Source organism: Babylonia areolata, chromosome 21 (assembly GCF_041734735.1).
Source record: "Babylonia areolata isolate BAREFJ2019XMU chromosome 21, ASM4173473v1, whole genome shotgun sequence".
Classification (NCBI taxonomy): Eukaryota; Metazoa; Mollusca; class Gastropoda; order Neogastropoda; family Buccinidae; genus Babylonia; species Babylonia areolata.
In genome coordinates this window covers 27,016,673-27,040,065 of record NC_134896.1, presented here as the reverse complement: position 1 = coordinate 27,040,065, position 23,393 = coordinate 27,016,673, and the positions used below count along the sequence as shown (strand labels likewise).

At 41.9% G+C, this 23,393-nt stretch overlaps 2 protein-coding genes across 2 annotated transcripts in view; both read left to right on the top strand.

Annotated features, from left to right (window-relative positions):
- Nucleotides 1–20: 20 nt before the first annotated feature.
- Nucleotides 21–9,341, top strand: LOC143295993 (tRNA (adenine(58)-N(1))-methyltransferase non-catalytic subunit TRM6-like). The gene is made up of 12 exons (XM_076607725.1): nucleotides 21–269; nucleotides 1,059–1,201; nucleotides 1,756–1,856; nucleotides 2,252–2,343; nucleotides 2,979–3,059; nucleotides 3,466–3,590; nucleotides 4,678–4,723; nucleotides 5,211–5,604; nucleotides 6,422–6,510; nucleotides 7,139–7,241; nucleotides 7,661–7,747; nucleotides 8,385–9,341. The coding sequence occupies exons 1-12, from the start codon at nucleotides 181–183 to the stop codon at nucleotides 8,472–8,474; spliced, it is 1,440 nt and encodes a 479-aa protein (XP_076463840.1). The 5' UTR covers nucleotides 21–180; the 3' UTR covers nucleotides 8,475–9,341.
- Nucleotides 9,342–13,511: 4,170 nt separating this feature from the next.
- LOC143296322 (uncharacterized) overlaps nucleotides 13,512–23,393 on the top strand; it is a 20,256-nt gene continuing 10,374 nt past the window's right edge. The window contains exons 1-3 of the mRNA XM_076608191.1: nucleotides 13,512–13,918; nucleotides 19,531–19,870; nucleotides 21,140–21,253. Coding sequence (XP_076464306.1) covers nucleotides 13,547–13,918; nucleotides 19,531–19,870; nucleotides 21,140–21,253 — 826 coding nt within the window. The 5' untranslated portion in view covers nucleotides 13,512–13,546. The remainder of the gene's footprint in view (nucleotides 13,919–19,530; nucleotides 19,871–21,139; nucleotides 21,254–23,393) is intronic.

The window sequence follows — 23,393 nt, the reverse complement described above, 5'->3', positions numbered from 1 at the left end:
CACTTCCCTTCCTTGGGAAAGCAAGGGACACCACGCGGAAAATTTTCAGTTTCAGTTTTGGTTGTGCACGTTTTTGTTGAGTCTAATTCTTTGAGGGAAGCTAGGGACACCACGCGGTCTATTTTCAGTTTCTGGTTTGGTTCTGCACGTTATTGCAGGTTTTTCAGACTATATTCTGATATGACACGACCGATGGTCGTGTTAGATGGTCATCATGTTGTTTTTCAAACAGATGACAAGTCCAAGGTGTTTCAAGTTAATAAAGCGAGGTACGTTATTTTAATGTACTTTACATTTCATTATTATCATCATTATTTATTTATTCATTTATTTGTTGGAGTAGTTGTACTAGTAGTCTCATTTTGATTTCTAATTATATCAATTTGACAAATTGAATTGTTGGGTGGGTGGTGAGGAGGTTGGGGGGGGGGGGGGGGGGGGGGGGGGGGGGGGTTAAAATGTTTTCCCCCGCAAGGCCTGACTAAGCATGTTGGGTTATGCTGCTGGCCAGGCATCTGCTTTGAATTTAGCATGTATGGTTTTGCCAGAACGCAGTGACTCCTCCTTCAGTAACTGAACTGAACTCGGTGAACTGTTTCAATTTCAGTTTCTCAAGGAGGCACCACTGCAGTCAGACAAATCTATATGCTACATCACATCTGCTAGGCAGATGCCTGGCCAGCAGCATAACCAAACACGCTTAGTCAGGCCTTGGTTTTTCGTCTCATCAGAATTACTAGATGCTCAGTTTGATTTTCCAGTCAAACTTGGTAGAAAGGGCCAGAGCGGGATTTGAACCCAGATCCTCTGAATTGGCAGATGGGTGTCTTAACCATTCTGTCGCCTTCTTCCTGAACTGAACTGAGGTAAGTCACACAATCCCCATGTGCCAATATTGGAATGTTACTCATAGCTGAATGCTTATACAACTTGACACACAGCAGGACATGGTACTTTTTGGTTTTATGGCCAGCTGCCACTGTAGTAACCAATCCTGCATTTTATTAACAAAAGGTACGTCATAACCCAATGTGTATTTGTGTGTATATTTGTTTCAGAAACATCTTCTTTGAGAAAACCAAGCTGAAAGGGCAGGACATTATTGGACAACAGTATGGAACACTGTTTGAGGTCCAGCATGGAAAACTTGTGGTTGCCACATCCTCTGAAAATGGTGCCAGTGGATCATCCGATGTTGCAAGTAATTAAGAATGCTGAGTTACAATATCAGTTACAGAATTCATGAACACACCAGTGAACTGTCTCCTCCAGCCGCCACCCCCACCCCCACCTCCACCTCCCCTGTCAACTGACAGTGCTTCCCTCGGCAGTCCAGTCAAATCACACTCTGCAGCAACCTCTCACAAAACAATAGTTTCATGAGCATACTGATGTTTTCATTACTTGGAAGAAGAGGAACAAGAGGTGTGGGAGGGAAAGATGTGTCAAGAGATAGAAATAAGCCAGGAATATTGTTCAAACGGGAAAAAAAGAAAGATGTTATTGATATTATGTCTTCTTGAATACAAGTGATTTAACCTATTTTTAATATTGTTTTCTATTTAAACTTGTTTACCTGTCTTGAATAGTGCTTCTCTATGTGAGTCAGTACATAAAGAAAGATACAGAGATAGACTTGAGACTGACCAAGAGACAGAAATCAGATTATAACAAACAGTTCCACACTTGAATATTAGACAGCCTTCTGTAGTATGGGTACTGTATGTTCATATTACTCTTTTCAACTGTTTTCAGAGTCAGGAAAAGACAATAGAGACCTGGTGGACTCTGGAGAGAACCAAAAGCTGACACAGGAGGAGATAATGAAGATGAAAGAGGAAGGCCTCTCTGGGCAGGTGAGTCTGTTAGTACAGTATTAGTAGTAAACATTCTTCATTGAGGACCATTCTTATCTATGCATTGAATAAAAAGAAAAATTGAATTATTGGGGTGAATATTAAAAAGAAATGCATGATCTATTATAAAAAGAGGTATAGTGTACACGCTTGTCATGTCCTCCCAAACATAATGGATCTCCATAGCAGCATTGTCATCATCGTTATTGGCATCTTTTGACATGAAGTAAAGAGAATAATTATGTGTTCCAATTTCTTTGCGTTTTAGTGCCACGCTGTTTTTGTGGGGAAAAGTCTCAGCTGTTGAATGAATACATGTTTCCCATCTTTTTACATTTTATCAGTTTATGGCTGATTGAGTTTTAATTCTGTGTCTGTGATGTTTTTGTTTTCAGGATATTGTGGAAAAACTTGTTGAACAGAGTGAAACATTCAAGACCAAGACAGAATTCTCCCAAGAAAAATACATCAAAAAGAAGAAGAAAAAGTATGTGTTGTTATATATGATATGCATGCCTGTGGAGTAGGGTGATGTTTGTGGTTTTTGATAGGGTAATAGTGGTTGTGGTGGTATTTTTGTATGTGTGTGTCCATGCGTGTGATGTGTGTCAGTGTTCATGCATGTATCTTTGTACATAAGAAACTGCACATGTATGGATGCATATTTGCTTGATTTTCTGTGTGGGGGTGAATAATGTGCATTATTTGTCAGTATTATCTCATTAACTCTCAAGGTTGATATGTATTGTGGATATTTTATTGGTTTTCTGTCATTTATACTGGTCTTATTATTGTCAGTATTGTGATAGTGATTGCATTAGATGTATGTATGCATATGCCTGTATGTCTGGTGTTTGAGGATTATGAAAGCATATTGTTTGAACTGTGAGGGTACAAATACGCACTCATGCATGCACACACGTATATACTTGCACAAGCACCCCCACACACATCCACACACATACGCACACGCACGCACGGACTCACACACGTGCACACACACACACGCACACACACACGCACGCACGCACGCATGCACACACACACACACACACTCGCATGCACACGCACATTCATCCCACACCCCTGCTGAGGTGAAACCATGTGTTCTATTTTTTGCAGACACATGTTAGTATTTCGGATTCTTCATCCCAGCTCCAGGTTACTGTTGGACACCTTCAAACACAGTCCTTCCAAAATATGGTGAGTGCGTATGTTAGATTTGTATTTTTACATTTAGTTTCACAAGCTATCTCTTTTATTGTATTGTATGTCAGACGTTTATTGGCATTTATTTTCGTAGATATGTTTCTGTTGCACAACATTTAAAATGTTGGTAGCCTCAGATGCATATTTTTCTAAATGTATTTATGGTGAAATTGTCAGATTCTTTTTCACATTTTTCCAGATATATATCTGAGATAAAATTGTTAAACTGTTTTTCACTGGTTGTAAGTAAAATGAAAAGATTAGGACTCAGAATGAGCAACTCAGGAGTAATGCCACTGAAACAATGCAGATGATGATGGCAGCAATTTATCAGCACAGTGTAACATACTTTTATGCGACTGTACACATTCTACCTGCTGTAGCTTGTGTGTTTTTACAGCAACCTGCGTGCAGACAGTCTGTCTCAGCTGTTGTGCTACAGCAACGTGATGTCAGGATCCACAGTGGCGGTGGTGGAGTCATGTCATGGCCTGGTGCTGGGCACTGTCATGGAAAGGATGGGAGGTAAAAGGAGAGGAAGGGTCATGGACAGGGTAACATAATTGTTTTGGTAACTAACCTTGCGAGTATTGTCCCTTGTTCTAAATATGTGTCAACATTTCAGTTCACTGTGTGAAGCCTCCTGCATGGCATTTCAGCGTAAACAATATTAATTATAACTGTCATACCAAATATGCTCTCCTGACTTCAGTGTTGTACAAAAGGATGACAAAACATAACAGAAAGGATGGTAGATAAATAGGAGAGAGGTTATGGAAAGGATTGGAGGTAAACAAGAGAAGGGTCATGGAAAGAAGGGGAGGTAAACAGGAGACGTCATGGAAAGGAGGGGGGTGCAAACAGTAAAGGGGTCATGGAAAGGTTGGTAGATAAACATGAGAGGTAACGCCATTGAAGAACATACAGTATAGCCGATTGGTCAGAGTCCTGTGTGGGGGATTTTGCAGATGGCCGGTCTGTGGTGTGCTGACAGTGACAGAGCATGGGTTAAGTTGCATAGGAATTATGTTTATGTCCTTTTCTGAACAAAAAACAAAAACAAAAATCCAGGTCTCACCCTTTCTCCCAAGTTTAGCTGGAAAGTAAAACAGTTTCTTCTCATTCAGATGAGAAGATAGACCAACACTTGGCTTACTGCAAAAGAACCTATGGCAACATTAGTTTTGACCTTTGACAAAATTCTGTAGAAGAAATCCACTCTAATAGGTACACGAATATGTATGCATCAATTGTTCCCTGTGGACTGCCAGTGCTGGGACTGAGACAGACAAACCCAGGTGTGGCCATGTATGGGGGATTCAGAATGAGCAGTGTGGGAGTAATGCCACTGAAATGGTATAGATGATGGGGCAGCAAAAAAACAACAACAAAAATGTATGCATGAACTGAAGGCCTGACTAGTGTGTTGGGTTATGCTGCCCAGCATATCTGGTGTGTGCATATGGATTTGTCTGAATGCAGTGATGCTTCCTTTAGAAACTGAAACTAAAAATCTGAGTGTTTTCCAAAATGTCAATTTGTACTTTTATTTTAAAAGATTAACTGAAATGAAGATTGTGTTATATATGTGTGCATTTCAATGTATTTACAGGTTGTGGAAGAGTTATTCACCTGTTTCCTGGTAATGATATGAACAGGTGAGTGTTTGGAATGCCTGTAAATTTGTGCATGAATGGTGCCTGCATTTTAAAGATGCTTTCTTTCCTACCATGTATACTTTCATATACTTTTAACACCAGTGTTCATTTATAAAAGATGAGTGTACACATTATTAACACATATTCATACTTAACAAAATTTCAATATATTATTGTGCTCGGGTATGATGGTTACAAAATCCTCATTGAATCTTTTATGTTTGTTCAGTGCTTACATGTGTACTTGTGTGTGTGTTTTCTGCACATATTTATCTTCTCATTCATCAGATGGACACCCCATTCTCTTCAAAGAAGGGCACATATTTATAAAATTAAAAAGCATGTTTATTCTTCTCTTGTGCATGTATGGTTTGTGTTTGGTCATGTATGGATGTAAGATCATTCCAACGCATTTTCTTTAGACTATATGTGCATTAGTTATGACAAAATTCGTTACGTTCCATTCAGCACTTATCATTTCTTGCAGGCATGTGGTCAGTGAGTTCAACTTCCCAGAGGACCAGATGAAAACACTACTGGAGTTTCCCCTCAACAAGCTGGCATCATTAGAAGATGGCACACTCCTGTCTGCAGAAGACCCATCAGACAGAACTGATGCTGTTGTCAACACTTCAGAAGCAGGAGACGCAGTTCCTAAAGTGGAAAGCTCAGGTGATACGACTAAGCAGCAAGATGACAAGAGTGCACAACCTGAGTCCACAGCCTCTGCGATGGAAGTGGATAAAGACAATGACGGTGAACCTGCCCCTGATGAGAAGGAGGATGAAGAGGGTGATGATCCTTTGGACAAGATCACAGAGGCAAAGGTGGAAGGGAAGGAAAAGAGTAACACGAGACAGAAAAGGGGAAAACCCAGAAACGTGAGTGCTGCTGGCTAAAGCAGAATGCTGTTATAATACAGAGTACTGAATACTTCTGCAAAGAGAAATTAATTATCAGTGTTGTTTTTAACTAACAGAAAAAAAAGGCTGATAATTAGGTATATTAGTGTTAATCAAGGTGATTACTTATGGAAGGCAACATTAAACAGTGAACTAGTCGAGGACCTGTGATAATGAGGTGCATAAATTGAGGCAAGAAGTACAGAAGGTTGACCAGAACATCACTTTGAAATTACAACATGATGATCAGATGTATTAACTTAGAAATATTGATGAATGATTTTTACATAGAACACAACCTTGTGTAATGCAACTCAGTGCACTGTACATACCCATTATCTCAGTTCATAGACTACACACAAACACCACACACACACACCAGTGACGAAGTAAACGGTTCAATTGATTTTTTGTCACATAAGAAAATAAACTGATCTCTGTATTTCTAAATATATGTGATATAATTCATGAATATTGTGAATATTTAGCACTCATGCATCATATCTCTTGCACACTTCTGGAATGCATATGCTTTCTCAACAGTATTTCACATGTATGGCACACACAGACATTACAAACATCTCTGAACATATTTGAAAGTTGTCTCTCCATTCAAAGTCTGTTGACCACTCGACATGACTGTACGCTTTGTAACCTTCTGTCACCTGACTGATTGTTGTCTCAATGACAATGATCCAGGTGATAGGATTACTGGATAACTGAATGAAAATAAGTTACAAGGTGAAAGAAGTGTGACAGGGTGTGTTGTAAAAGCCCTCTGTTGACTGTCTTAAAGAATCCTGCAGAGCAAGCAGCCAAAAGACAGCTACGAGCTGAACGACTCCGTGAGGCAGCAACCATTCTGAGTGACAAGAATCTTGACAGGTGCTTACTAGATTTGCATCATGTGTCAAACATTTTTGTGTTTGGTGTATACCTGTGTGCTTTGTGTGTGTGTGTGTCTGTGTGCTTTGTGTGTGTGTGTGTGTGTGTGGATTTCATGGAAAAGGATTGCTGACAATCTTCAGAAATCCTTGCCATTGGGCTGTTGTGATAGGGTCCAGGTGTCATTAGCCTTGGTCTCATAGTGCATGAAACAAAATCATAGCCTCAGCAATTAACTATCACTGACTGAATTTTGACATTGCTTCACTGAACTGAGATAGGTTTAATCCATACTACAGGATTGTATCATTTATTTGTAACATTCAGAAGCATATCAGACTCTTTAGTATTGTCTAATTTTGCATGTTTGTTTGGTGTGGATATTATTGCGTATTATTTATGCACTCTCTGATGTATGAATGTAACATAGAAACTATCATGAAAATTTATATATATATATTATATAGGTAGGTAGATATAGAAATATGATGTAATGTATAGTTTTTTTGTTTTTGGTACATGGATTCTTTTGTGTTTGTTATTTTTGCCATATATAAAGTAAGAACTAAAATGTTGAAACTATCCCTACATTGTGGAAGCTTCATATGTGACACTTTTCATGTTACAGCTTGATAATTGCCACAAAGTATGACTGTGTGGCAATACTGATGAGACTTCTCCCGTACGTGGCACCTTCAAGGCCTGTGGTAGTGTTCTGCCAGCATAAAGAGGTATGTGTTGGGGTCAGTTAGAGAGTGACAGCACATACCTGTGTGTCTCTGTGTGTGTGCATGATCTCTCAATTTCCACATATCAGTTATATTTTCTTCAGGCTTCTTCAGTTCATGGTCATTTCATCCTTTGTTGATGGGTGCTGCAGGTCAACAGTACAGAGGTGACTATAGTTACCTTTGGAAGATTACGGGGTTGGGGTGGTGGACATCATGTCTTTTGTGCAACTTTGGCTTGACTCACATCTCCTCACACAGAGGTTTCCTGTGCATTGTAAACAGTGATGCTCACATATTATTTTCTTTTTTTTTTTATGTCATGATGTGTATGAATAAATAAAAATTGATGTACGTAAACATATCTTGTTGTGTTTGTATAAAGATAGTCCATGTATTCACGTGAAAACGTGTGTTTTCAGCCTCTGGTGGAATGTTTTACCAAAGTGAAGGAGAGTGGCTGTGGTATTCAGCTGAAGCTTTCTGAATCATGGTACAGAGAATACCAGGTGAGTTTGTTTCTTCTGGTTGTGTAAATTTTTATATATTCTTGCGTAAATGTGTGTACTGGTGAGAGAGAGATAGAGTGTGTGTGTATGTGTGTGTGTGCAAGAAGGTTTAATGTGATAGGGAAAAAGAGACAATTTAAGTGTGGGTGTGAACAGTGTTTTTTTTTCCTTTCACCCCATTTTGTGGTATGAAGGATAATGGCAAGGAGCAAACAGTTACCTCTTTGAATAGATCAGTATGGACTTAAAAGGAAAGAAGAGTTACACAAATGACTGTGTCAACAACACTGTTGACGTCTCACATTATAACCTGAGCATGTATGTGAGCATCTGTGTCTGCCATACTAACAGCTGTCAACACTACATTTTTTATGGGTGAAAGAGTTAAATTCACTCAGTGTGACTTGTATACACAAGTCTGACAAGACATTTTCAGAAAGAACGGATTTTCAAATAACAGCATGTGTAGGTTATGTGTATGAGAGAGACCGAATGATGGAGTGTTTGTGCATGAGAGGGTGTGTAATGTCAGAATGTGTACATGCATCCATCAGTGACTGTTAAATGATAACTGGCAGACTATTCCATTGATTCAAATACAAAATGAAATAATACAATTTATCACTTTGTGTTGCAGGTGCTGCCATCCAGAACACACCCGCTCATGAGTATGTCAGGTACAGGTGGCTACCTGCTCTCCTTCATTCGTGTCATGCCTCAGCAGTAGACATCATTTCCGTGCCATGTCTTCTCACCTGTGAAAAAAATCTGTGCTTGCAGCAAGCAATGAACAATTCTGGCAGCATTCTGTTTCATGTCCAAATAACTGCAGGCTATTAAATCTCAGTGTTTACTTTGTTGTTTTTCCCCTGAATCTTTTGTGTCTTGTTTATGGAATGTCTTGCTGTCCAGCATGCCACAGTGTCTTGGGTCAGATGTCAGCATCAGAAGTTCACAAAATGCCCAGTGTCACTTGCCAAAGGAGACCCTGCACTCATCTGTGGTACTTTAGTGTTGTTCAGTTGTCTCCATCAGTATGACTGTTGGTGTCCAAGAAACAGACAGATGTATCAAAGCCTACACTGCTTGGATTCAAACAACAGGCATTGACATTATATCGCTTCAGTTGTAGAGTTGTATATTTGATCACACATACAAACATGCACACATATGCATGCATGCTTCCATGTACACACACATGCACGCACTCAAGCAGCATGATGCTCAGTGACAACAAAACTGAGAAACTGTTGAGAAGGTGCAGCATTTAAAGTGTTTGCAAAATGAGTTTTGTCACAGTTTTTAAATAATATAGTTTTTAGTTAATTTCTGTGGACCATTCCTCAAACCTAAATGTTTTGCTACATTAATGCATTTTATGTACGCCTAAGTAGATCATGTTTTTACTGTTTCAAAAAATGTGAGAATTGTTTTAGATACATATGCTGGACAGCTTGTGACAGTATCATATACTTTTAAGTTGAGTTTTATTCTTATCATGAGAAATATTTTCACGTGAAAAACATGTCCATGCAAATAAGTTAAGGAGGAAAGCTGCACTTGGACAGTTGAAAAATACAGTGCAATGATGATAATTACACTAATTGTGTGTGATGTCTATGTTGTTTGAAAGACTTGTTATTCTACAAAAGCACACAAACGCACACACACATATATATATATATATATATATATATGATAGTCGTGTCCGACTATGACCATCAGAACAGCAGAGGAGGCAACTGCTGTTCCGACTATTTGGGCTAGAATTTGATTATAGTGGAGAGTGTCTTGCCCAAGTTACATCCCCACTCTCTCTGCCAAGAGGGTTTTAGGACAGTCGGCGTTGGGATGGTTCCCAAAGGCCAACTAGCCCACAAGGCTGCAGCACTAAGAGCCAGTGCAATTTTGCCTCCTAGTTTGAGAGTCATAGTCCTTCACAAAAAGACTAAGCTGTAAATGGTTTCCCATTGACTGGAGAAACCATTGATAATACAGCTCTCACCTTGCTGTTGGCCCATATGTAAACTTATGTCAATCTGTGATATAAGCTCAGTGTTGGGCTAACACACACATATACACGTTGGTAATTACATTCACAGATTTTCATAGCAGCTGCAACAACTTTCCATTTCATATTCAAGTTTAGCAACACTATTCAGCCAGTGCATATGCTGTTCCATTTGGATGCATTGTATGAATTCAACAAATGCATCCCATTGTCTTGCAAGACAGGCCTTTACCACCACTACTACTTCTGTTGCTACAACAACATAACTGCATATTGTATGTTGCCATATGTGTTTGCACACACTCATTCTTGTACACAGATGTTCATATGCATATGTGCTCTCATATTCTTTAAAAAAAAATTAAAAAAAGAAAGAAAAAAAAAGCAAGAATAAAAAAGCATGTACCGTAGATACATGGGACACTACCTGAAGCTTTCACTTTCCACCACATCACAGAACTGACAAGTCATAAGTCAATCCATAAGTCACACTGTTTATTAAAAAAGCATGTACTCTAGATACATGGGACATTACCTGAAGCTTTCACTTTCCACCACATCACAGAACTGACAAGTCATAAGTCAATCCATAAGTCACACTGTTTATTAAAAAAAGCATGTACCGTAGATACATGGGACATTACCTGAAGCTTTCACTTTCCACCACATCACAGAACTGACAAGTCATAAGTCAATCCATAAGTCACACTGTTTATTCAGACATAGGGCTGTATTAGGGACTTAGTTCATGGACGTCTTAATTACTTATTATCCACGTGTGTTTACACACCTTGTCATTTTCACCGAAAAAAAAAAAAGAAGTGAATATGTTGAGCTTTCATGAGAAAGTGGATGATGTTTGCTGACTGTCAAACACAAGAAAAGAAACTATCACCAGCAGGCAACTGAACAGTCACTGACATCAGCAGAGAGCTTTGTATGTGATGTCCTTGCATAGGCTGAGTCAGAACAGGTACTACTGAACACCAGCAAAATGACTGTGTGGCCACCCAACACTGATAGCTCCTGTGAACTACTGGCATCAGGACAGCTGCAGATAAACGGCGTGGCTGTGTATGAGGGGTTCAGAATGAGCATCTGGTCACTGGCATCAGGACAGCTGCAGATAAACTGGGCGTGGCTGTGTATGGGGAATTCAGAATAAGCGTCTGGAATTGTGATGATGACGGAACAGAAAAAAAAAATCCTATCATCAGCAGTGTCTGCTCAAGGAATTATCACCAGTTGTCAATTCTATCACAAGAGTCGTATCTAATGGTTTTCACCAAGGAATTGAAGTGAAAAAATAATGTGAAAAGAAATGGTTTGATTGGGAACTAACCTATAGTTGGACAGAAAAGAGAAAACAACATCAAAATACTGCTTGCAGTCTAAAAAATATGGAACTCCAAACAGTCCTTAGTTTCTCTTTATATCCTCCTCAAGAGGCATTGGTCTTGAGACCAAGTTAAAGGTCTACAGAGCAGTAGTTCTCCCCACACTACTGTACGCCTGCGAAACTTGGACAGTACCAACGACATGCCAAGAAGCTGAACCACTTCCACACAACATGCCCCAGGAAGCTACTAAACATCAAGTGGCAAGACAGGACCCCAGACACGGAGGTGCTTGCAAAAGCCACCATTCCCAGCATCTTCACCATCCTGATGCAGTCCCAGCTTTGCTGGGCTGGACACGTGGCGCGCATGCCAGACCATCGGCTGCCCAAAAGGCTCTTCTATGGCGAGCTGCAACAAGGGAAGAGATCACACGGAGGTCAGAAGAAGCGCTTCAGAGATACTCTGAAAGTCTCTCTGAAAGCGTTTGATATCAACCCTGACTCCGGGAAGGAATCTGCAGTGGACCATGACAAAGGGCGCGCTGCTGTGCACAAAGGCGCCAAGTTGTGTGAGGCCAACAGGACTGCTGCAGCTGTTCAGAAGAGGCAGGCCAGAAAGTCATGGGCAAACAAGCTTGCTAACAATGATATGCCTGTCTTTGTCTGCCCCAACTGTCAGCGAACATTTCGTGCGCAGATTGGACTATTCAGCCATCTGCGCATTCACAGATAGATTCATGAGCATCCCCCCCTCACCCCCACCCTCCCCCCATCCCCCAGCTGGATGACAACGATGGTCATCATCGATCTCGATGGACACACATCACCACCATGTCCTCCACAAGAAAGATAAATGATTGCAATCACAGTAGGTGATGGCTATATGGTCCTTTGAGGATTTAAAGGCTTAAGGTTGCTCCTAAGTTTTGGGTCGCTGCTCTTTGAGTGCTTGAAGGCTCGCTCTCCAGTTGGCAGCCAGGTTCACTTGCATTCTGATTCTAAGTGAAAAAAAGTACATAACTTCCCACACCGAAGTATGCCTGCAAATGCAATCAAATATATTATACTATGATGATTTCATATAGATACACCACTTCCGAAAGCTTACAGAATGATCTTGACTGAAGATCAAAGTTGTAGCAAGTTGTTTTAGTCTGAATGTATGTGCAGTAATTTCTCACATATCTGGACCAGTTTTGATGTGCTTTGAACTCATGGAAGTGGAATATCAAAATATGTTTGAAACCACAGTTCTGATTTTGACTTTATTTGAATGTCATTGGATTGAAGAAACCATTTCTATGTTTGCAAAAAAAGTTTCAGTCAGTTTGACTGTTTGAACAGAATGTATTATATGATCAAACAGTCACAATGACTGAAACGTTTTTTTTGCAAACATAGAAATTTCTTCAAACCAGTGACCAATGAATAAAATTGATTATAAGTGATGGGCGCAACAGCAGAGTGGTTAAAGCGTTGGACTTTCAATCTGAGGGTCTTGGGTTCGAATCCTGGTAACGGTGCCTGGTGGGTAAAGGGTGGAGAATTTTCCGATCTCCCAGGTCAACATTTGTGCAGACCTGCTTGTGCCTGAACTCCCTTTGTGTGTATACAGAAGCAGATGATCAAATATGCTCAGCAAAGATCCTGTAATCCATGTCAGCGTTCAATGGGTTATGGAAACACAAACATACCCAGCAGGCACACCCCTGAAAAAATGGAGTATGGCTGCCTACATGGCAGGGTAAAAATGGTCATACACATAAAAACCCACTCATGTGCATACAAGAGTACATGGGAGTTGCAGCCCACAAACGATGAAGAAGAAAATTAATCAGAACAGTTTCCAGTGAACTAATCTATTATTGCTGTTAACACTATAATGATCAGTGACACAGAATCACAAATAGATTTATTTATGCCACAGGGGGTGGGGGAACACAAAGTTATATGGATTCATGTTCTGACCCAGTGTGGGTGACCATGTACATGCCTGTGAATAATTATGTACTTGCAAACATGTGTGTGTGTGAGTGTGCAAGAGTAGGAGTGCAGGCAGTTGTGTAAGTGCAGGCGTGAGTGTATATATATTTGTGTTTGAACTGTTTAATTTCTTTCCATTTTCATGAACATTCTTAAATTCTAATAATGTTCATGAAAATTGAAATAAACACTTTGCCAACACAAACAGACGCTTGTTTGTCATACAGCCACTCTCACGGTTATCACCCATTCTCATACGGTTTAGCGCGCAACAGTTAAATCGTCAGGTTTGGGGTTGCCATGTTACTGACATCCTTTCAGCCACAGACACAAGATATTTGTGTCTACGCTTCCGCCATCCACTCCATGTGACGAAAGGACGTTTTTCCAGTTGCACAAGCTGTGCGCATGCGAGCTCCCTATCCGGAAGCATTTTTGCATCGTATCGTGTCGTCAACCTCAAAACATGTCTGCTGCGACACCAAAGCTTGTCGTCAAAATGTGGGGTCTGTTGTTTGTAATATGTACTTTACTGCCTTCCTTGATGTGTAAGGAGCATATGCCAAAATTAGATTTGGATGATGAAGAGAAATTTCTTATCAGTAAGATAATAAAACGCCTGGAGAAGAAAAGTGAAACGAATCTGTCCAAGAAGACTGTGCAAGACGGTATGTGTGACATGACGAAAAACGACGGAAAAATCATCAGGTCAAACGAGTCGATACACAATGGTGCGCAGTTTCTAAGAATATTCAAAGAGGATGCTTCGAACAACATAAGCTGTGCTGACCATTGCTGCAAGAATCCTTCCTGTGACACGGCAGTGTTCGAAAACAAGGTATAATATAGACATTATTTTGATGGGATATGTATTATCAACACTGACTGTTGTACTGAGTTTCGGCTTAGTTGGTGCATGTAGCTTACAATCCACAGGACCAGACACACAGTTTATGATTATATTTGTTTAAAATTTAAGCATTTCCATCCTCAGGTCCTACGTTAGAGTTGTCAACACAATGGTTTGGTGATTCGTTTGTTGATATAATTTTTATACCAAGGACAATCACAATGCACACACATACACACACACACACACACACACACACACACACACACACACACACACACACACACAAAACTCTACCCTCGCACGTGTGCATGCACACACACACACACACACACACACACACACTGCGGTTGCCCCCACACGCGCACATGCACACACACACACAAACACACACACACACACACACACACACACACACACACACACACACAGAGCCATACACTCACACACACTCACACACACACTCACTCACACACACACACACACACACACACACACACACAGCCATACACTCACACACACACACTCACATGCACACTCACACACGCACACACACACACACACACACACACACACACACACACACACACACATGTATACATACATATAACAAATGCACATTTAAAAACACAAACTCTCAAAATATGATAAAGGACATTAGACATATAAGTGAAAGAAATGAAAGTATAAGCCACCAGTAGTATTACCAATAAAATACAGTCCATGTACAGTCATCTGTTTACCTCAACTCTTAACCATCATTTTTTCATCACTGCACTGTCTCTTCCACTGGGGACAATTTGCAAGTTAATGTTGTAAACATTTATTTGTATAATTATTGATAAACTAATATATGATAACAATAACATGATTTAAGAAAACTAGTAAGAAGTCACTAAGTACATAGACTGACAGAGGCTTCAGTTCTGTTTTGCTGACTGCCGGATGCCAAAGATTTTTCCCTGGTTTCCTCATTGTCTTTTCCCACTCTATGACTGAAACAAAAATTATCAGTTTTTTGCTGAAGCGGGTGCTTATTTGTTAACTTTCAAAACAAGTCATCTGTTTTTAAAAAGCAAAAACTGTGTCATTAAATGCAACATGTAGACTTTCTCTTTTTAACATTTGCACAGAACCCCAGTCAAACTCTTTCAAATTTAAATGTAATAATGTCGTCTGACCAATTATCAGCCCAATCCTGGTCTTGCTCTAATTTTTACCAAGCCAATCCTTGTCTTGCTCTAGTTAGCAATGCTGTAATTTTAGTGTAAACAGAACCAATAATCTGTTTCACCACAAGCCATCTTCAGCCTGCTCCCCCCATGAGTCAACGGAAACTATTTTTTGTTTGCTTTACTGTTGACAGTGTATGATTATGTAACACAGCCCAGCTCCAACAGATAACACATTAACATTCTCTGTGGATTAACTGGTATAACAAATATTTGATCAGGCACCTCTTCCCCACAGCTTGTCATTTATTTGAGGTTGTGGCACATTTGACACTCTCATTGGCTGACCTTTTAACCAACATGAGATCACACACACACACACACACACACACACACACACACACACACGCGCATGCACACACATACACACACACACACACACACACACACACACACACACACACACACACACACACACACACACACACACACACACGCACACACACACACACACACACACACACACACACACACACGCACGCACACACACACACACAGTGTCCTTTTTTTGAAGTTGTCATTATAAATAATATTATAAAAGTATTGTCATCTCTGGCTGTGTCCAGAGAAGATATATATCTAGCGCCGAGTGTTGGACAGACCATCGCCTTGTAGTCTCGAAGCTGAATATTCGAATCCAGCCCAAGAGACGCCCCCAAGGCCAGAAGGCTCCAAAACGGCTCAACATCGCTAAGTTGAAAAACATCACCATCAAACAGTCCTTTGTGGAGCTGCTGGAAGATCGTCTGGAATCCGCCTCTCTGGACAACCAGAATGTGGAGTCTGACTGGAGGACCCTGCGTGAGCTGATCTATAGTACAGCTTCAGAGACCCTGGGACCCATGTCCAGAAAGCACAAAGATTGGTTTGATGAAAACTGTGATGAAATCAAGCAGCTTCTGGATGAGAAACGCCGTCTGCATCAAGCCTACCTGAGCAACCCAAAGTCCACATCAAAAAAGGATGTGTACGATGCCATCCGCAGGACTGTTCAGCAAAAGTTACGCCAGATGCAGGATAAGTGGCTGAGTGACAAAGCTGATGAGATCCAGGGATATGCTGACAGGCACGATATGAAGAGGTTCTATGATGCCTTAAAAGAAGTCTACGGCCCCACATCCTCAGGATCATCCCCCCTCCTCAGTGCAGATGGGAATACCTTGATCACCGAGAAGGAGAAAATTCTCGAACGCTGGGCTGAGCACTTCAACAGTGTCTTAAATCGCCCTTCCTCCATAAATGATGAAGCCATAGACCGTCTCCCACAAGTCCCCATCAACGAAGCACTGGACGATCCGCCAACACCTCTTGAGACCCAGAAAGCAATTCGTCTGCTATCCAGTGGCAAAGCACCTGGCTCAGACTCCATACCAGCAGAGGTCTACAAGGATGGAGGCACTGTGCTGACTGAGAAGCTCCATCAGCTGTACTCACTCATGTGGAAAGAAGAGACGATCCCCCAGGATTTCAAAGATGCATCTATCATTCACTTGTATAAGCGAAAGGGGAACCGGCAAGCCTGTGATAACCATCGGGGCATTTCCTTGCTGTCCATCGCAGGCAAGATACTTGCCAGGATCCTACTAAATCGCCTCACAGCACACCTTGACTAAGGTCATTTGCCTGAGAGCCAATGTGGATTCCGGAAAGAGCGCGGAACCACCGACATGGTGTTTGCTGCAAGGCAGCTGCAAGAGAAATGTCAGGAGCAAAATGCTGATCTGTTCTCCACCTATGTCGACCTCACTAAGGCCTTCGACACCGTGAGTAGAGAGGGACTGTGGAAGATCATGGCCAAGTACGGATGCCCTCGGAAATTTATTTCCTTGGTCATCCAATTCCATGAAGGCATGCAGGCTCGAGTCCAGGACAAAGGCGAAACATCTGCTCCTTTTGCTGTCACAAATGGTGTCAAGCAAGGCTGCGTCCTGGCTCCAACGCTGTTCAGCCTCATGTTCTCTGCAATGCTTACTGATGCCTTCAGAGATGGCGATGTTGGAATTGGCCTAAAGTACCGAACAGATGGTAAGTTGTTTAACCTCAGAAGGCTTCAAGCAAAAACGAAGGTCATGACAGACATCATCAGAGACTTTTTGTTTGCTGATGATTGTGCCCTCAACGCTGGATCTGAAGCTGACATGCAACTCAGCGTTGACAAGTTTGCCACTGCCAGCAGGAACTTCGGCCTTACCATCAGCACGAGGAAAACTGAAGTTCTCCATCAGCCAGCCCCAGGGAAACCCTACGTTGAGCCCAACATCACAGTCAACGGTCAGAGACTCAGTGCGGTGGAGCGGTTCACATACCTTGGCAGCACACTGTCACGAAATGCGACCATCGACGATGAAGTGAACGTCAGGATTGCAAGAGCAAGCGCAACTTTTGGTAGACTCAGTGCAAATGTCTGGAACAGAAGAGGCATTAGTCTTGAGACCAAGCTAAAGGTCTACAGAGCAGTAGTTCTCCCCACACTACTGTACGCCTGCGAAACTTGGACAGTGTACCAACGACATGCCAAGAAGCTGAACCACTTCCACACAACATGCCCCAGGAAGCTACTGAACATCAAGTGGCAAGACAAGACCCCTGACACAGAGGTGCTCGCAAAAGCCACCCTTCCCAGCATCTTCACCATCCTGATGCAGTCCCAGCTTCGCTGGGCTGGACACGTGGCGCGCATGCCAGACCATCGGCTGCCCAAAAGGCTCTTCTATGGCGAGCTGCAACAAGGGAAGAGATCACACGGAGGTCAGAAGAAGCGCTTCAGAGATACTCTCAAAGTCTCTCTGAAAGCGTTTGATATCAACCCGGACTCCTGGGAGGAATCTGCAGTGGACCGTGACAAATGGCGTGCTGCTGTGCACAAAGGCGCCAGGTTGTGCGAGGCCAACAGGACTGCTGCAGCTGTTCAGAAGAGGCAGGCCAGAAAGTCACGGGCAAACAAGCTCCCTGACAATGGTATGCCTGTCTTTGTCTGCCCCAACTGTCAGCGAACATTTCGTGCGCAGATAGGACTATTCAGCCATCTGCGCATTCACAGATAAATTCATGAGCATCCTCCCCCCCAACCCACCACCACCCTCCCCCCATCCCCCAGCTGGATGACAACGATGGTCATCATCGATCTCGATGGACACACACATATATATATATACCGGTATACACACACACACACACACACACACACACACACACACATATATATATTGTTCAAGATTTCATTTTACAGGTGAGATCTTCATTGCTTGGATTGATATAATGTCAAGTGTGCATTGAGAGTGGAGACCTGTTCCTTTGTGTAGCTCTTACCCATGATTCTTTTCTCCCTTCATTCCAGATCCTGCCAGCTGTTACCTTGTTGACTTAGGGTTGGGGCAATGGTTGTCAGATCCACCTTCTAGGCATTTCACATTTCTAAACATTGAAGGATAGTGATATTGAGTGTAACAGCTTGAGTGAGTCAGTGTGCAGGCTGTCTGCTTCTACAGCACACAATGCTAAACTGTGGCAAGTATGGGTTGGGGAGGAAGGGGGGATTCATGGATCAAACTGAGTTGGCTGTGAAGTGTGATTCACAGATAGGCCTCCATTACCTCTCAGTATGTGATCAGTTAGCTTTTATTTAGTGTAATTTTCTGGGAAATTATGGACAATGTGCTGCAGTAGTTCCAGGCTGGGTTTGTATATAATAATTATAATCTGGTTCAAATTATTTGGGGCATGATTCTTCTGCCTACCCCTCTCCACTGTTGTTTTTTGTGTACATGTGTATTATTAGCTTTATTTTATAAGGCATGCACTTCAAACAGAATAGAGATTATTTCATTATTATTGTTTGTAAAATCTTTTCCTGTCTAATTATGGCAATGGTGGTTAGGATCACAGGAGGTTAATCAGCACTTACAATGATACGCAAGACACAGATAACAGAAGCAAAGAACAGTGGAAAAAATCCACAGGTGGTCAACGAATTGAATAAGTTAAGGCCAAAACAAAAAACAAAAAATTGATATGTTACTTTCCACATGGGAATGATCAAAACAATGAAGTAATATGATAAAATCACTATTCATTTAGCACATGAAAGGTTTTGTTGTGCAAAAACAAAACAAAAGACTTTCTGAACAGGGCATATTTTATAAGCTATTAACTCTTATTTTTCTATTAGAAAAAAACAACAAAAACAACCCTACAGTTCCTATGTTCACTTGACTGCAAGTGTGCTTTAGTTTCATACAAATGAAAGACAACCATTGCTGTTTTTGATGATTTGTCACATATTTGTTAGACATGTTGTTATGGAAGTGTGAACTCAGTATGACAGGTATCTCATAAAATTGTTCTAAAAATTTCACATTCCATCCACAGGGGGAGCACAAATGCTTCCTGTTCCAGTGCCAGGGTAAATGCAAATTCAGCGACCATGGAAATTTTGTCACCCTGGAGATCAGCAGATCTGCACCATCTTCCACGACCAACAATAAAGACCCCATTGACCCTGACCTTGACCCTGCTGCCTACAACAATGACCCTAATGATTATTACGATTGGAGAGACGATGACAGCAGCAGCAATAAAGGTGGCAGTGCTGTGGACAGCAGTGCAGAGTCTGCGACAGCCAGGAAAGAAGATGAAAGTACCACATCAACACCTAATTCTACAACCAATGCAGCAGCAGTGGCAGTCACTTACATTTTGCCACATTCAGGTAACATTCTCTTCTGCTTTGAGGTTAAAACCAAAGCATCATTGTTACAAACTCTACCCCTCTTTTCTCTTTCTCCCCTTCACCTTAACTTCTCCTGTTCATGTGTCTCTCTTTCTGTCCATCCATTCTTATTTCTGGATGCTTTGTTAGTTTGTATATACATGCTGTGTATGCATGCTCACAAAGTCAGTCTGTCAGTGAATCTGCTGGTCTGGATGTGCCTGTCTGTCAAGCTGTCTGTCAGTGGCTGCTGTCAGTTGTTGCGTTTGTGTAGAAAATTGATCAACACCTCATCAAATGCACACACATATATATATGCATGCAGGTATGCACTCTCACATACATACACACATACTTACATGCAAACACACACACACACACACACACACACACACACATAGTAACTCACAGACACACACACCATGTACACTTTTTTGACAAGTAACTAAATTAGTAACTAATATATTTTTGTGTGTTTTCTCTAAGTTTACAGATGTTGAAAGTTGCTTGGTCCTAACTGAGAAAGAGTTTTATGTTATTATTGTTATGTTGTTGTTTTGGGGGGGTTAGCTTTAGAATTTTATTTACTCAGACCATTTATGTGACAAACTCACAACAGGAGCATTTAACTAAGATGATTTTGGTAATTATATTTAAGGGAAAGATAGAAATAATGAATATGCTGAATATGGTGACTGAAGCTTGTTACTGGCCCATAATTAATGTATTATTTACCATCAGTTATTGTAAGTCGCACTCAGGTGTGAATAGGTTTCAGATCTGTTTTTTGGAATTTTCTGTTTTTCCCTTAAAATGATATCAGCTTGACAGGGGTAGTGGCAGAATGGTTTAGTACTGGATTCTTATACAAGTTTCCTGAGTTCAGTCCCTGGTTTCAGTGCAGCTGGTGGACTAAGGGTGGAGATTTTTCCAATCTCCCAGGTCAACATATCTGCAGACCTGCTAGTGCCTGAACCCCCTTCATGTGTATACACATGCAGAATATTAAATGCACACATTAATGGTCCTGTGATCCACCTCAGTGATCAGTGGGTTATGGAAACCAGAGCATACATGGCTTGCATGCTGGTGTTTGGTTGCCTACATAGCGGGGTTAAAAATGGTCATTCATGTAAAAGCCCACTTGTACAGTATACAAGTGAACATGGGGGTTGCAGCTCCTGAATGCAGAGGAAGAAATCAGCTTGCAGAACATGTGTTGAATAGATAGAACTGTTTGCAAAGAGGGGAGGCGTGTTGTGTTCACAGTGATGCTGGGTGGAACTTGCCATCGTGATCTCCACTGCCAGGACCCAATGGCCCAGTGCAACTTCCACCAGTGCCTCTGTCAGCAGGGGTTTCAGCAGAGTGATACTGTCTGCCGTAAGTACCCACACAGCTCATGTGAGATACTCAGCTCAGCTGGCTAGTTCTTTTGTTCCCAAAAGATATTCAATGGACATTCTGTACTTTGTGGTTAAAACCTGTGTATCTCATAAACAAATTATGTCATTCGTGAGAGGGGTTGCAGTTTGAAGTAGAGATGTACAGTCCAGTCAAACTGGTTTGGGGTACAAATGGCCTAAGGATGGCTGTAACTTCATGGTTTAATGAAAAAATTGAGTGTCAGTATTCTGAGAATTTTTATGCTTTAGTAAAAATAATGAAATGAAATTAGGAATGTATATTTCAAAGTTAAAGGTCACAGAAGACAGCAAACAGCCTGAACTGTGTTGTATTGTGACAGTGGAGGAGGAGAAAGAAGAACCAGCTTGTATACATTTTTTTCTTTCAATGCTAATTAGGACCCCTTCCTGTGGAGACTGTGGAACACCACAGGTCACTGCAACCACAACCAGGCACAAACGTCTCTCCACCGCTGCCAGAAATCAATACTTCATTGCCTCATCTGCAGCTGAAGACCTGGCAACCTTTGCATACATCTCCACAACCACCTCATCAAAGAGAGTCTTCATTTCATCAGCAGATATTGGCTCCTGTCATAGATGTCCCAGCCAATCAAGGAATGGGGGCAGAGGATTGGGGTAGTGTGGGCAGGTCAGGATTACACCGTGATGTGTCTGGACATGGTGAGACAGCAGGTCGTCAGGAGGATTCACCTGTGCAGCCCTCCCACCTCTCTGCCAAGGTGATGCCGCATCAGTCTTCGCAGGGTCATCATGTGTCTGGTTTCATGCCTGATGCCCTGATGGTGTCTGATGCTGATGTTGGGCAGGGTCTTGAATACAGTCAGCAGCATGGTGAAAGTTCAGAAGGTGTGGGCACTAAGGTTTCAGGGTTATCCCCAGGACAAACAGGTCTCACTAATGTGCAGCTAGAGACACGTCCAGAGTATTCTGCTGATGAACAAGAGATGTTGGGGATATATCTTCAGAATCCAGCTGAACTACAAGAGAATTTGGAAACTTACCCAGAGTATCCAGCTGAACGAGGGAGATCTGAAATGAATCTGAATGATCCAGAAGAAATTGCTGGGACATACCAAAACTATCCACCTCGAATTGAACAACAGTGGCTAAATGTATATAGAAATGTCCCAGCTGGTCTCCAGCTTGAGTCAGAATATGAAAAACAAGTTGATCCATCACAACAAACATATGCTGTAGATTCTGAGCACACTGGATCAGATCCAGTCAATAGATACTTGGGTTCCAATGTGTTCTACGATCCCCACTATGATCTAGAATCCCAGCGGCCTTACCAGGATCGCAAGATCCAGTCACAAGCGTCCCAGCCAGCAGCAACCCAGCTGAATCAACCTTTTAGAATAATGTACAAAGGACCAGAGCAGGGCTCTGTTTTGCCGAATTCCAAGCGAGGTTCTTTAGACACTGTCAACCAGACCATGGCCAGTCAGGGGCAGCATGTGGAAAACAAGGGAGGGGCTGACACAGAGAGTGGTCACTCACAAGGCCATTTAGTACAGACACATTCTGCCAGCCCCAGTCCACTGAGAAGTGCTGGTTCTCAAGCAGCAAGAAAAACACCTGTGACTTCTATTATCTATTCCATCCATGGCAAGCCCAGGGTCAGCCAGGAAACAGTGGGGGTCAGTCCTGAAGATCAGCTGCTTGAGGGTGTGTCCACAGTGGGCTCCAGATACACCATGACCACAACACAGCCCAGCAGTCTGTCTGACAGACCTCATTCCAACACTGCCCATGGAAAAGGCATCCCAGAGAGGCTGCACAGGTTATATTCCTCTCAAACTCAGGGTTCAGAGGCTCACAGCATCAGCACTGGACCTATGCACAGTCGCATAGACACAAACTCCTCAGGTATCCAGGAAGCAGCATTTCCAGTATTGTCTGGGACACATGGTCAAAATCTTCAGAACACATCTGGACAGAAGTTAGGATATTCCTCCATTCACCCTGCCAGCAGATTTCCTGACTTTGAAAAGGACAGGTCTCTACAAAAGGCTTCAGGACAGCTTCATCCTGAGGATGAAGGCCAAGGAGTTTCTCAGGAAGGTGACATGAACCCCAGCCTTCTCTCTGCT